This window comes from Capsicum annuum, unplaced genomic scaffold, assembly GCF_002878395.1.
Source record: "Capsicum annuum cultivar UCD-10X-F1 unplaced genomic scaffold, UCD10Xv1.1 ctg3328, whole genome shotgun sequence".
Taxonomy (NCBI): Eukaryota; Viridiplantae; Streptophyta; class Magnoliopsida; order Solanales; family Solanaceae; genus Capsicum; species Capsicum annuum.
In genome coordinates, this window is record NW_025840048.1 from 1 (window position 1) to 14097 (window position 14097).

Sequence of the window (14097 nt, forward strand, 5' to 3'; positions counted from 1 at the left end):
AAGGTATCGGGATCACAATTGCGTTCCTCAGCTAATCTTAGCTCAATAATATGATTATCCCACAATTCCAAAGCTCTAAAGGTCTCTAATGGCATCCACACTTAGAAATTTATTAGAGAAAAATAAAGGAGATAACTTCTATACTGTCAGGGATTCCTTCTTCGCAAACGCAGATTCCATATCACGAACGTGGGTGTCGGCCCAGATAGACCTTCGCGAATGTAGTCATTCCACCGCGATCGCGAAGAGAAGGCTGGACTGGACTGGCTGGCCTCCTTTTTGCAAATGCACAGGTCCAAAATCTTGATCCTCGCAAACACTACCAAGGTCTCGCGAACATGAAAGCCATTTTTGGCCTACACCAGGTACTGATATACCAGCAACTTTGGCAAGTTACAAATATTCCGACCAAGCCCTCAAAATTAGTTCAAAATCCCGTGAACGCAAATGAACTATGGTACCCTACCAATTTGACATTCCGAACTCAATGGCGCTATCAAAATTTCCATCCGGAGTCATTTCGATAAAAAGTGGATCCCACACCCAAGGAGTCATTTTTATTAATTTTGCACCCAATAGTTCAAAACAAGTCTGAAAGCCTCGGGACACCGACCAAGGGTCCCCCTAGCTTAAAAATTGACATTCCAAAGTTGTTGAGACTGACAGAAATGATATTCAAAGTCGTTTACCTGAGGCTTTGACCCAAGACTCATTTTTCAACTTTAGAAGCTCCTAAACAGGGAAATGGTTCTAAAAAACAAACGAACTGTCGGATTAACGAAGTGTCAGTAAGTCATAAATGACTTGGGGCAACTGTGAAAAAGCTCTAAACACAGTATAAGCATAAAAACAAGAAAAATGACTTGGAGGATCATTAGATGTACTCAATATCAATATTGTAATTACTCAGATAAAGCAAAGTTTACGGCTAGATGAGACATAGCTAGGAAGGTAGAAAAGGTCGTCGGTGTAGTTCGACTTGAAAGTTCTTTGGGTAATAGAGTGATGTTGGAGGTTCAACTCTCATAGTACCGTTACTAGAAGGTGGTTATGCAGTTAGGTGCTCTTTAGTTGTATTTGATTTTATCACTAATGGTAATATTTACATTTGTTATCAAAAAGACAAAAACATGGCAGAACAGTTAACAATCTGTTACGAAGGCTTTCAACAACATTAGCTTTTGGTGCCATAAATCAGATTTTTCCTGTACATCTTTAGCAACTTGAAAGTAGTTGCTTCATACATTACACATTCTGCGATAAGTTTTACAAAAAAAAAATATTAATTAAGAGAGGCCATTAATTTCTAATTTATTACTTGCAAAAAATAAAACACAAGACTATAAGCGAGGTCATTATATTCTAATTTCAACATTGTATTCTAATTTCAACAGTAATCTAAAAGAATCTTCTTTCAATAGCTTGTGCATTACATGAAACATAGTCGCCAGTGTTGATTTAGGCATGTTGATCCTGCAAATAAAAGATAAATATAATTATATTTTGAAAAAGTAAGTTATAAATTACATAAGTACAGATTTAAAAAAACCAAAGAGGGAACCTCATAATGGTTTGGTACATGAGATTAGATAAGTAAGCATATTCAATGGAATTATTTTATCTCACCTTCTATATAGGAAAATAATCTCACCATTGGTGAGATATAATCTTGAGATTAACTAATACCTCAAACCAAACATGAATAAAGTTAATTCCAAATTTTATCACAAAATTATTATTCTTATCCTAAGTACTAAACGACCCCTAGAATTGTAACCCAAGTTCTACAAGTATCAAACCAAGAGTACTGGAAACAGAAATGAATAAACTGAAGTTGAAAATCATTAAAAACTTCCCCACAGAGCTAAATATTTGCCAAAACAAAGCTGCACCTACACTTACTAAATCCTCCTAGTGGAGAACATACCAATTCTGCATTTGTCTTAAATTTAATAAAGAACTAAAGAATAGTATCTAGTTAACAATTTGGGATATGCTTGGGTTGTCCAACTACGAGTTTTTAGCCAAAATTGTCATGTACTTTTGAGAGTAGGCTTAACTTTATCCTCAAAGATTGCAAAATGTGAGCAACTTCACTCCAAACTCATTTAGAAATAACGGAACACATGCTACTCATAGGACAAGATGAATAGAAAGTTGTCACTTGGGTCTTCTTCCCCAATGCTCCCTCATTCCCCTGTTGCATGTCTTACTTTGAAATTACAGTAGTAAAAAGCTATGTTTGCTCGAACTCTCTAATAGTCGCCACGAGCATGTCGGATCCTTCAAAAGCAGCACACAACATAGGTAAAATGAAAAAAACTGTTGGCATCTTCAAATTAAAAAAGGGACATCCCGGTGCACTAAAGCTACTGCTATGCGCGGTGTGCGGGGAAGGGCCTCACCACAAGAGTGTATTGTACGCAGGCTTACCTTGCATTTCTGCCAGAGGCTGTCTTCAAATACATATCAAATATATAAGACTCAACTTCGTCTTGTATTTGATATGATGTTAACCACTGCATTATCTTAAGCTACACAAGATAGTAGTTGAAAGTTGAACTTAAGCTTGTTTTGCTGTGATATTGGGCCATCTTTATACTTGATTGCTATGATCCCCTATTGCAAGGTATGGGACTTGAGTCCCACATTGGTTAAGTTGGGAGCTGATATGGGCTTATATAACCTTGGGCTCTCCCACCTTAATAGCTAGCTCTGGGGTGTGGTTCTCCTAAGGTTGTATCAATGATATCAGAGTCACTCATCACCCTCCGTGCCCACCATGTCATGGAGGCGCCTGGTGATAAGGGGAAAACAAAGAGAACAAGAACAAACTATGGAAATGAAAATAAGCTAAGAATCGGAAAGGAAATATAGATGAACAAGCAAATAGATAGACAGAAAGAAAGCAATTGAAAGCAAATAAAAGGTATATCAAACCCTAAATCCTCGATCTAATAATCCTTATTAACACCTAGTTCTTACGTAGACCACAAGGGAATCGTACTCCCAAGCAATCAACATTTCCAAACGATTGTTCACCGTAAGCTAATCCTAGCTCACTCACACTCACAAGAATATAATTGTTCATTAGTCTCAAAAGTTGTCTAAAAATGACAACGAATCTAACTATTTATAGCCATGGGCTATTTATTACAACTATGGGCCCAAAAATGACCCATTTCAGCAAATTGGGTATATGCCCACGCAGCTCATCCATCTGCCCACGCAAGTGACTTCGCAGGAGCCTTTGGAAAGGGCCAAAAGGCCGTCTGCGGCCGCATCTCACCACCTGCGGCTGCAGGTGACTTTGCAGGTGCCTCTAAGGTGTCTCCCAACTCTTCTTTGCTTCCCTTTGACCTCTCCAAGGCCCCTCGACCCTTCTTGGATACAATCACCAACTCATGGCACCCTTTGGATAGCAATAAGGGGTCATCACACACCTCTCGCTTCATGATCATCCCATTAAAAGGTCCTGGGGCATTTTGAATTATATCATCCTCTCTTTCTTGAAAAAGATTCTTCCTCAAATCTAAGTCCTGAAAGCACAAGAGACGAGCAAACAACCAATATATCCTCGAAGCACAAGGGTTGGCACAAGGATTAGCATCAATATTTACGTGCCAAGGGAACACCCACTTGACATATAACCAACTATCCTTCATGTTCAATGAAAAGAACTCATCATACAAGGCATAAAGGTGTTGGCTACAAGCAGCATCATGAGACTCTCCCAAGGTGTTTCCATTTACAAGATTACCAATAGGCTCAAATGAGTTAGCAAGCAAATCCACATGTTGGAACAACCAAGGATAGAATCACATAGCCATTAGGGCGTGGATACCTTCCTTTCACAACAAACCATGTTTACACAAAAGACATGCCCAACACAAACATGGCTATCTTTACAAGTAAAGAGATATGAATGGCAAGAGCTAAGATCATTTAAGGTGCTATCAAGGACAAGAACACAATAAGGTAAAACAAGCACCGTAAGCACCTCACATCCCTTCACTTAAACAACTTCTCAAGAAAAGGTCATTCACTAGGCGAGTCCATCCTATTGCATCAACTCGTTTACCCACATAAGTGTGACAAGGAACAAGAAATAAGAATTGTTTATCAAGTAGGGACCATAGACTCTTCTCAAAGCAGCAAATAGTTTGGGCATCCAGGTTGTGGAGACCCCACATTTTAGGCATTTCTATGACAAACCACGAAGTGGGTGGAGAGACATGAACACTATCTTGGTAGGATTTAAAGTCAAACAACTTTAAGAAATTGCCTACCATATAGTAAATGTCATCATGATTCTAGGGATTGCTAGGAATAAGAGGGGTTAGGTACATACCTTTGGAGCAAGGCTTTGAGCTTGCTCTCTTGCCTTCCATACATGCACCATATGAACCTTCCTTCCCATGCATCAACTTGGACCAAGAGGCTTGGTCCTCTTACCTCTTTGTAGGAGTTTCCTTGGTAGGTAACTTCTTCATTCGATCCATGGGGTTAGACGTTTCACCCCTAGCTAGCAAGTTATTATCAACCCATAGGAGTTTTCTTGGGATCCTCATTTGAGTCAAACCTTCATCAACCTTGGAGTCCTGAAATAAGAACTCATCTAGACATTCATGTTTATTTATACCCATGAGGAACTTTCTTTGATTCTTCATTTGGAAACATTTCCTCATGACCCTGCAAAAGAGAAGTATTGGTGCTAGGTAATAACGGATAATTACTAGACACCTAGTTGTTGTAGAGTTCTTATAGTTGTTGTAACTTTAAGTCTATCCTTGTTGATATAGGTCTTATATATAGTCTTGTACAGATACTGAAAACAGTAGTTATTCAATCAATAACATATGATCTTTTCCCATCTTCTACTTTCTATCTCTTAATGGTATCAAAGCCTATCTAAACTCCTACGAGTTGATCCTCACCTTTTTTTCCTTCTCTACTTACTCACACAAATGGCCTCTAAGATTTCTGTGACCAATGCCGATGGAATCAACAATGACATCTCTATTGTTCAATTCAATCCAGTTACCCAACTGCCCATTAAATTAACGGGCAGTCAAGTTTCAATGCTTATGCGTGGTCACAATCTTTATAGGCATCTCAATGGCTTCATCCCTGCACCCACTTGCACCATCTCTCAGAACAATCAAGACATTGATAACCCCGAGTTCCTTTCTTGGTATCGCCAAGATCAGCTAATTCAAAATGCTATCTTGGCCTCTGTTGATCCTACGCTTGCTCCCACTGTTGCTGTTGCAGTCTCCGCCAAAGCTACCTAGGATGCTTTGCATACTTCATATGTGAACAAATCTCAAACAAGAATTTTCAGCTTGCGAGATCGATTAGCACGCCTCACTAAAGATTGTCGTCCAGTCACAGATTATCTTCATCAAGTTCGATCACTTTGTGATGAACTTACAACTGCTGGTGCACCGGTATCAAACCCGGAACTCATTGTGAAAATCCACAGTGGACTCGGATCTGAATTTCGAGAACTCTCTGCTGCCATTCGTTCTCGTGATTCTCCTATTTCATATGAAGAGCTTTACGAAAAGCTTCTAGATTATGAGCTTTTCCTCAAACAGGAGGAAGACAAGAAGTCGTTATCAACTCCCATTACTGCTGCTGTAGCACAAAAGACTAGCTCAACTCCTTCTCGCCAGAGCAACAATAATTACTCCAGCAACCGCCGTCCAAGTATGAACCCTCCTGCCAACAATCAGCAATGGCACCCTCCTGCTAACAATCAGCAATGGCAAGCACAACGCCCACGAAGAAACAACCAGCAGCAGCAGCCCTCTGACAAAAACCTTCGCTGCCAACTATGTGATCGCGTAGGTCATTCCGCTAAAGTCTGCAGATCGAAGTCACATAACCATCTGCAAGCCCGGGCAAACTTTGCTGCTCGTTTTCCTTCTCAACAGTCCCCTTGGATCGTCAACAGTGGAGCCACTCATCATATTGCATCTGATACTCAAAGCCTAGCCACTGTACATGACTACCACGGCGCCGAAGAGATAACTATGGGCAATGGTAACACCATTCCAATATCCCATACCGGTAACGCTAACATAAGTGCATCAAATCATCATTTCAAACTTCTCAATACCTTATGCTCCCCTATCATTAAAAATAATCTTATTTTTGTTTCTAAGTTTTGTCGTGATAATCATTCCTCTATTGAATTTTTTCCTTTCCATTATTTTGTGAAGGATCTGAGTACGGGGGCGTCTCTAGTTCGGGGGAAGAATAAAGATGGGTTGTATGAGTGGCCATCGGGCTGTACACATCGTTCTCCTAAATGCAATGTGGTTGTTCCGATTCACCTGTGGCATCAGCGTTTAGGCCATCCTAATCGTCACGTTTTAGATACTATGTTGAATAAGTTTTCCCTTCCTGTTTCATATCCTAAACCTAGCTCCATTTGTAACTCTTATTATTCAAATAAAACGCACAGGCTGACTTTTTCAGAAAATTCATTGCGAAGCAATAAGCCCTTACAAATCCTTTATAGCGATTTATGGGGTCCATCTCCAGTGTTGTCAATTGATAAGAAAAGATATTATGTGTTATTTGTTGATCAATTTTCAAAATACATATGGTTGTTCACTTTAAAATCAAAAAATGAAACTTTGGAAGTTTTCCAAAATCTGCATCCATTGCTTGAACGCAAATTCAACACCAAGGCAAAATATTAGTATCATTGTTAGCAAACAAAGGCTTGGGGTTGAAACAAAGTTTACCCTTTTAAGCCAAGATCGTCTCCTCCTCCTGGCTTGGCTCTTCCAAGGACTTACTACTCATCATTCGCCTCATCATAAAGTTAAAATTTATTATCTCTCCTTCTTGAGGCCAAACATCTTCGTGGGGAACCTTCTTCATCATGCCATGAAGCACATTAAGTTCCCCTACACTGGGATCACCCACAAGTTCTTCATTTTTAGAGTATTCTCCCTCTTGGGTTTCTCCATTACCACAATCTTCTTGGTCCACCTTATCTCCAATAAAGTAAGCCTTACCTTTCACCAAAACGATGTTACTTCGACTGGGACATTCACTTGCCTTATGACCCAACCTTGACATTTAAAACAAACAATACCTCTAGGATTAGTGTTCGAGTATTGGTTACCTTCATTCTTTGGTGGATACCTTGAGGTAGCCTTCTCAACGGGCTTCTTCTCATATTGAAGTCTTTGTTTTTGTTCCATCCGAATGAACTAGAAGATGTGTAGCCTGTAGAATTGAAAGACTTCTTTTCCTAGTTTCTCTTCTCAACCTCAATGGTCGCTTCGACAAGTCCTTCTATGGTTTCAAATTTGTGGAAAACTACTTGAGAAACGATGTCAAATTCAAACCCTCTTTTGAATTGAGCCATGCAATGATGTGGTGGTTCAACAATCTCAAGTCGAAGGATCAAGTTTTGAAATTCTTCACTGTAGTCTTCCCACACCTTTATCTCCTTGCTTCAAGTTGTATAGCTTGGTCTGTTGTTCTTGTTTGTACCATGTCGTCACATACTTTCACCTCATAAGTGCTTTCAATTGGTCCTAATCCGGAAGATTGGGATTACCATCTCATTCTCGTTGCATCATTTGGATTTCCTACCACGTAAAACAATACCTTCGAATTGAGCAATGGCATGGGCAACTTTCTTGTGACCAGTTAACTCATAGAGTTAAAAGATCCTATCACATTGTACTTCCCAATCAAGGTAAGCCGACGGATCACTAGTTCCTTTAAAGGCAGGAAAACTGATCTTGATAGAGTTAAGACCCGTGTCTCAACCCGTATTTCCTCTTTTATCCCATTGACAATCTCCTTGATCTAGGAGGCGGTTTCCTAAGTTAAGCTTCCTCTCCCATGGGGAACCGGACCACATATTCCTCCTCATCCTCTATGTCCTCCCCCTTGAGCTCCTCGCTTATTCCATACAAATTCAAAAAATATGGCCACTTCATTGAACTCTTCATTTCCTCCATGAAGTCCTCTTCCCCTATATTCTCGACTTGGATGGGTTGATTTTGGTTAAGTGGTGGTTGAGGTGGTGAGATTTGGTTTGGTGGTGTTTAGGGTAAACCTTGGTCATGGAGTATTTGATGAGGTGGGTCTTGGTTTTAGGGAACTTGTTTGTTGGTTTGGTTAAATTGGGATTGGAGTGAACGAACAGGAGTTCAATTATTTGGGTAAGTGGTGGCTTGGGTGTTGAGATCATGTACTTGCCTCGGCGAATTGAACATTTGGAGTGTTTGAAGGAAAATAGTAGTGGAGGTGTTTTGAGCATGCCCACTAGAAAAAGCACGATAGTTTTGGGGAGTGGAAAGGGTGGAGTGTTGATATTCCTTCGAGCTAGTCACATCCCCTTCTATGGATCCCAATCGGCTATCCATAGCATTAAGCTTCTCCATGATGGAAGCAGAAGTCGCTTGAATGATGGAATTGGGTATCCCACCTTCCTCGGCCATTGTACCTAACAAAAGAAACACTAAACAAAGAAAACAAACAAGTTAGCATTAAGAAATCAACCTCACAATCTCTCGGAGTACACACCTTTGTTTTCCTCACAATAGGTGTTGCTATCGTTGAAAGATAGTTTCTACTCTGATGGAAGATGTGGTTTCAATTGCTACTCGTGGTCAAAATAGATTCTTGTTTGAAGAAGAAGAATAAATGACACTCAAGCAAACTAACGTACTTGAAACAAGAAATAACAGCAAAATAAAAGAGAAACGGACAAAGAAAGAAACGGCACTCTAAGACTAATCAACCAAGTTAGTCAATTACTAGTTGTTAATTAGTTTTAGGAAACAAGAAATGAGATTAAGAATCAAGAAATGGAATTAGGATATTAGAATCTAAGTGAAATCTATTTCAGAGCGATGAGGTGTGTTTGGATGAGGTGCGGGCGCATGTGGAATCTGCCCTCGCATATGGGACTTCGCAAGTCACTTCTAGTGAACCTGGAGTCACTTGCATTAGTGACCTGCGTAGGCAGGTGTGGGCACATGTGGCCCTATAGAGTGCAACTGAAGCTTCCGAGTTTTATCCTTTTGTAGGCCTTTTTGCACTCTTTTTCCAAGAAAATTCCTTTTTCTTTTGAATGTTCCTTTATACTAAAAACTTTTCTTTCCTTTTTCTTTCTTTTCTTGGATCAAACAACACTTTTTTGATAAATCTTCCTTTTGAAGATATGAATTTCTTCAAGAACTCAAAATTTTTCAACTAATTCCTTTTGACCCAGAATTTTACGAAACTTCAGATCTAGGGTCCCTTCAACGTGGGAACACTTTCCAATACTTTTCAACCCTCAAATCCACACCAAATCAACAAGATCTAAAAACCCACTTTGCTTTTTCTTCAAACTCAAGCACTCATCAATGGGGTTTTCTTCAAATCTCTTCCAAACACACCTAAAGCTCAAGATCCAACCTAGATAATACTAGATGGAAAAATCTAGTACGGAAACTACACAAAGGACTCAAAAACACAAAAATATTTTTGGGATTTTAAAAACGTTTTTCTTCTCTTTTTCTTTTATTTTCTAAGGTAACAATCCCAAGACTAAAATCGTACGAACGAATCTAAGCTTTGCTTTATACCAAATGATAAGGGGAAAACTACTAGAACAAAAATAAACTATATGGAAATGAAAATAAACTAAGAATCGAAAAGGAAAAATAGATGAACAAGAAAATAGATAGTCACAAAGAAGTAAATTGAAAGCAAATAAAGGGTATATCAAACTCTAAATCCTCAATCCAATAATCATTTTTAGCACCTACTTCTTATGTAGACTACAAGGGAATCAAACTACCAAGAAACCAATGTTTCCAAATGATTGTTCAAAGTAAGCTAATCCTAGCTCACTCACACTCACAAGAGTATAATTATTCATTAGCATCAAAAGTTGTCTAAAAATGAAGAACCTGTTATTTATATCCATATCCATGGGCTAATTATTACAGCTATTGTCCCAAAAGTGACCCATGCACATGCCCACGCAAAACATCTATCTGCCACGTGTCTAAAATCGCAAGAGCCTTTGGAAGGGCCAAAAGGCCATCTGCGGCCGCACCTCACCACCTGCGGGCGCAAGTGACTTTGTAGGTGTCACCAGGGCGTTTCCTAGCTCTTCTTTGCTAACCTTTGACCTTTCTAAGGCCCCTCGACCCTTCTTGGATACAATCACCAACTCATGGCACCCTTTGGATAGCAATAAGGGGTCATCACATTCCCCTTGCTTCATGATCATCCGATCAAAAGGTCCTGAAGCATTTTGGATCTAAGTTGCTCGGACTCTCCAAAAATGTTGCCGCACCTATGTCGAATCCTTCAAATATACACTATTTTTTGAGGATCTGACACGCACTCATAGACATTTTTTAAGAGTCCGAGCAACTTAGTTTTGGATTGTATCACCTAGGCACCTGATTTAAAAAGGGCTAACTGGGAAAAAGCTACGTACATAAGTAAAGTGAAAGCTACCTAAAGTGAAGCCGTCGAGGACGACAGATGAGGAGCATGGTGGTTTGTTATGATCCTATTCAAGGTATGAGATTTGAGTCTCGCACTAGTTAAATAGGAAGCTGATGTGAGGCTTATATAACCTTGAGTTGTCCCACCTTAATAGCTAGCTTTAGAGGCTTGGTTCTCCTAAGGTTGTGTCATTAATACACTCAAACAATCCCAAATTTTCCATATAATCCTTTATTTAGAGGTGGCAAAATTAGCTCATAAAATCATATCTCACCCAAGTTAGGCTAATTATTGACCCACCTATTTATTAGTTCAACCCAACCCATTGCAACCCACCAAAATTTGGGTTGATATCTAACCTTAATTGATCCATGAGCAATTTTGTCAATATTTTCAAGAAAACATTTTTTTTTACTTGATATGATATATATATATATATAGCCATAATAAAGAAAATAATAAATTTATCTAGTAAAAAATTATAAAAGAACAAACAAAGCAATTAGAAGTTAATAAGAATTGGAAGGGTTGGATCTTGATCAGTATTTCAAACCAAGTGACTCACCTATTTGTTGACTAAACCCATCTTGACCCGCAATCCAGCTCAACCCGCTCATTTGCCACCTCTATTATAGTTCTATGATTTGCAAGGTTTCTTTGATGAGTTGGCAATAATGCTTATAAGACTCATAAAGCTATAAAAATGAAGCTCTCTTGTTTTCTTTTCTCTTAGTTGACTCTTGGAATATCTCTCAGCACTTGAAAGCTAATTCTATCACAGTATACTAGTTCTAAAGCCTGATCTAGTTATGACAAAAACATGTACAGCTATAAAAAGAGAAAAAGGCATTTATCCAGATTCAAACTTCAAAGATTTTAAGCTATAAACATTTGAAAACTGTATTCAAGCTTTAGGCTTTTGTACCTATATAAATTTCAGGCACCAGTTATAGTTGCTGCCAACTCTTTTTCATTACTTATGCCTTTCTTTAGTTAGAAGGGGAGCCTTGGAAATAGCTTTTGGCAGAAATGCAAGGTAAGGCTGCGAAAGATACACCCTTGTGGTGGGGCTCTTCCCCGAACACCGCGCATAGCGGTAGCTTTAGTGCACCGGGCTGCCCTTTTTTTTATGCCTTTCTTTGGTCACTTGTAATTTAGCATTAAATTTTTATAATAAACTTAAAACTCTCAGAATATATGGTATATGTTCACTTAGAAGCAAACAAATGTTTTTTGGAAAATGCCAGTGCAAATATCAGAAAGGCTAGGTAGAAGTATTTTTGAAAAATGAGTGAAATGGACTGACTTGAGGGTGAAAGAGAAGGGACGACCCGGTTCATACCTACTCCATAGGTGTCGGGGAGGGGGGGACCACTCCGGGCCTGACCTACGAGCCCTCACCCCAGCTTCGCTGGAGGGGCGTTTCGAACCCCCGACCCTGGCACACCACGGTAAGCAAGCTTACCGCTGAGCCAAGGCCATCCCTCGAGGGTGAAAGAGAGATGGTCTTTATTTTTTAAGCAGCAGGTGGTATGTCTCTGTTAGAAAACTAACAGAATTGGGTATTCTCAATTAGCTTAACATAATTTACTACAGAGAAAAAAAGAAAAGAACTTGTTAAATGAACATTTATGAAGTGGAGCTTTGGAGTCTCTGATAAAGTTGTTGTGAAGTGACTAGGAGGTCATGGGTTCAAGCCGTGGAAACAGCCTCCGGCAAAAATGCAAGGTAAGGCCGCGTGCAATAGACCCTTATGATCCAGCCCTTTCCTGGGCCTCACGCATAGCGGGAGCTTTAGTGCACCAGGCTTCCCTTTATGAATATTTATTCATACAACCAAGATAAGAATGACTTCCTGACATACAACTATAAAATAACAATGACTTCCAAAAATACAACAGAGTAACAATGACTTGAAAATTTACTACAAAACATACCAAGATTAATTCAAGTAATTAACAGACTCATTTATGCATACAACCAAGAAAATAAATTTTACGTAAAGTTAGATGAAGATTACTTACCCAGTTTTTATCCATAAGACTAGTAGGACTTGCCCCATCTGAACTAGTTGAATCAGTAACGATATTGAAAAATGCAGCAGAAAGTCCATTCTGTAAAACATGGTGCAACTAGAGAACTTTAGTTTGTCGTATAAAGGAAGGATATGGGAACGCGAAAGAAGCAGGGATAGTGAGAATGACAGGCTATAGTAGTAATGTATCATTTACTCGTTTAGCGACTTATACTAAATAAATACCATGGAACTTTGCATATGGGCTACTAGTGCCATTACGCCCTCCTTTAATAATTTTTGCTCACGCACTAAACGAGTTTCCATGAGTTCTCGATTTTTCTGCTCCGCCTCAAGCTGATTTTTTACTTCCATTAGCTTGCTTTCTAAACTCCCTCGTTTATGTCGTTCTTCTTCCATCTCCTTTTGTTGTGCTTCAAGTTGCTCTTCAATTTCATCTCTGGGTCTCCTACTAGCTGCCTTGACTCCAGAATCTTGACCACGAATATACCCTGCTTTTTCTCTCATAGTTTGCATAACTGCAGCATTAATAATACCATCCACATTGGTACCCTCTTCAATTTCTTGAATTTGTTCAGCAACAACCTCTTTCACCTTATCCTACAAGCAAGTTATACAAGCTTTAACTTTCAAGATTTATTTAGACAGACTCATTCTAGGAATAAAGAAGAGATTTCTCTATGTACATTTACTTCAGCAGAAGCATCATTGACCCAATGCCCATTTGACTTCATATGAGTCATTTCCCAAAATTCCTGAAAGTTTGGCTCTTTTCCGGTGTCTGTGGCCTTCTGCCAAAACAAATCAAATTACGTTATTGATAAAAGAAAATCAAAATCCATAAAAAAGAGGCATATCTCACCGCTTCAAATGATACTGCTTGGAAGGATTTTCTGCCACAAATATGGTTTACTTCTTGTTTTGCCTTGTTACTTTTGTTTCTTTCACTCATTTTCTGCATTGATTTGAGTCCATGGATTCATTTTGATGTAAGTATAAGAAGTACAATAAGAAAATAAACAGTATTATAAAGTTAAATCCATTGAACTCCTGAATACCTTAAAATCGTCAGAGCTGAAATATTCCACCAAGAATTTCCATTCAGCTTCATTAACCTGTGCTGGCATGTTTTGCAACCTTAGCTCTGTTGTAGCAAATTTCTTGAAATGATCATGGAGCCTACTACGACGATATCGATATAGATTTTTAGCTGTTTGAAGGATAGTGTCCCGATGATGTTGTATGTCCGGAAGCTGGAGCGTATCCTGCCAAAATAAAATTTAAGTGGCTTAAATAAAATAGAACTTTGATTGTCTGTCAATAAACTGATGGATGCTTCAGAGTCAAATGCTCTAGAGTTGTTTTATCAGTATACATTTTTTGTATACTTACATCCTTGTTCTAATGTATTATTTAGTTCCCTATATAAAACCTTAATTTGAACTCACTGTGTATTGAAACAAAAAATTACATAGATATTCTACTAATACATTTACAAACAGAGCTGTATATGATTCACGAGCTTTGAAAAGAGGATCTGACAGACTCTCCTACAAGTACGCTTTCAATTGTTT

At 38.8% G+C, this 14097-nt stretch overlaps 1 protein-coding gene across 4 annotated transcripts in view; it reads right to left on the minus strand.

Moving 5' to 3' along the window:
• Positions 1 to 1163: 1163 nt before the first annotated feature.
• LOC107842669 overlaps positions 1164 to 14097 on the minus strand; it is a 33125-nt gene continuing 20191 nt past the window's right edge. Inside the window, exons 4-9 of one of the 4 annotated variants that reach the window (XM_047403063.1) lie at positions 13582 to 13788; positions 13386 to 13478; positions 13210 to 13314; positions 12749 to 13123; positions 12513 to 12602; positions 1164 to 1473 (exon numbers count right to left, since the gene is read on the minus strand). In XM_047403063.1, coding sequence (XP_047259019.1) covers positions 1459 to 1473; positions 12513 to 12602; positions 12749 to 13123; positions 13210 to 13314; positions 13386 to 13478; positions 13582 to 13788 — 885 coding nt within the window. In that variant the 3' untranslated portion in view covers positions 1164 to 1458. The remainder of the gene's footprint in view (positions 1474 to 12512; positions 12603 to 12748; positions 13124 to 13209; positions 13315 to 13385; positions 13479 to 13581; positions 13789 to 14097) is intronic. The other 3 variants (XM_047403066.1, XM_047403064.1, XM_047403065.1) reach the window with 3 other exon arrangements.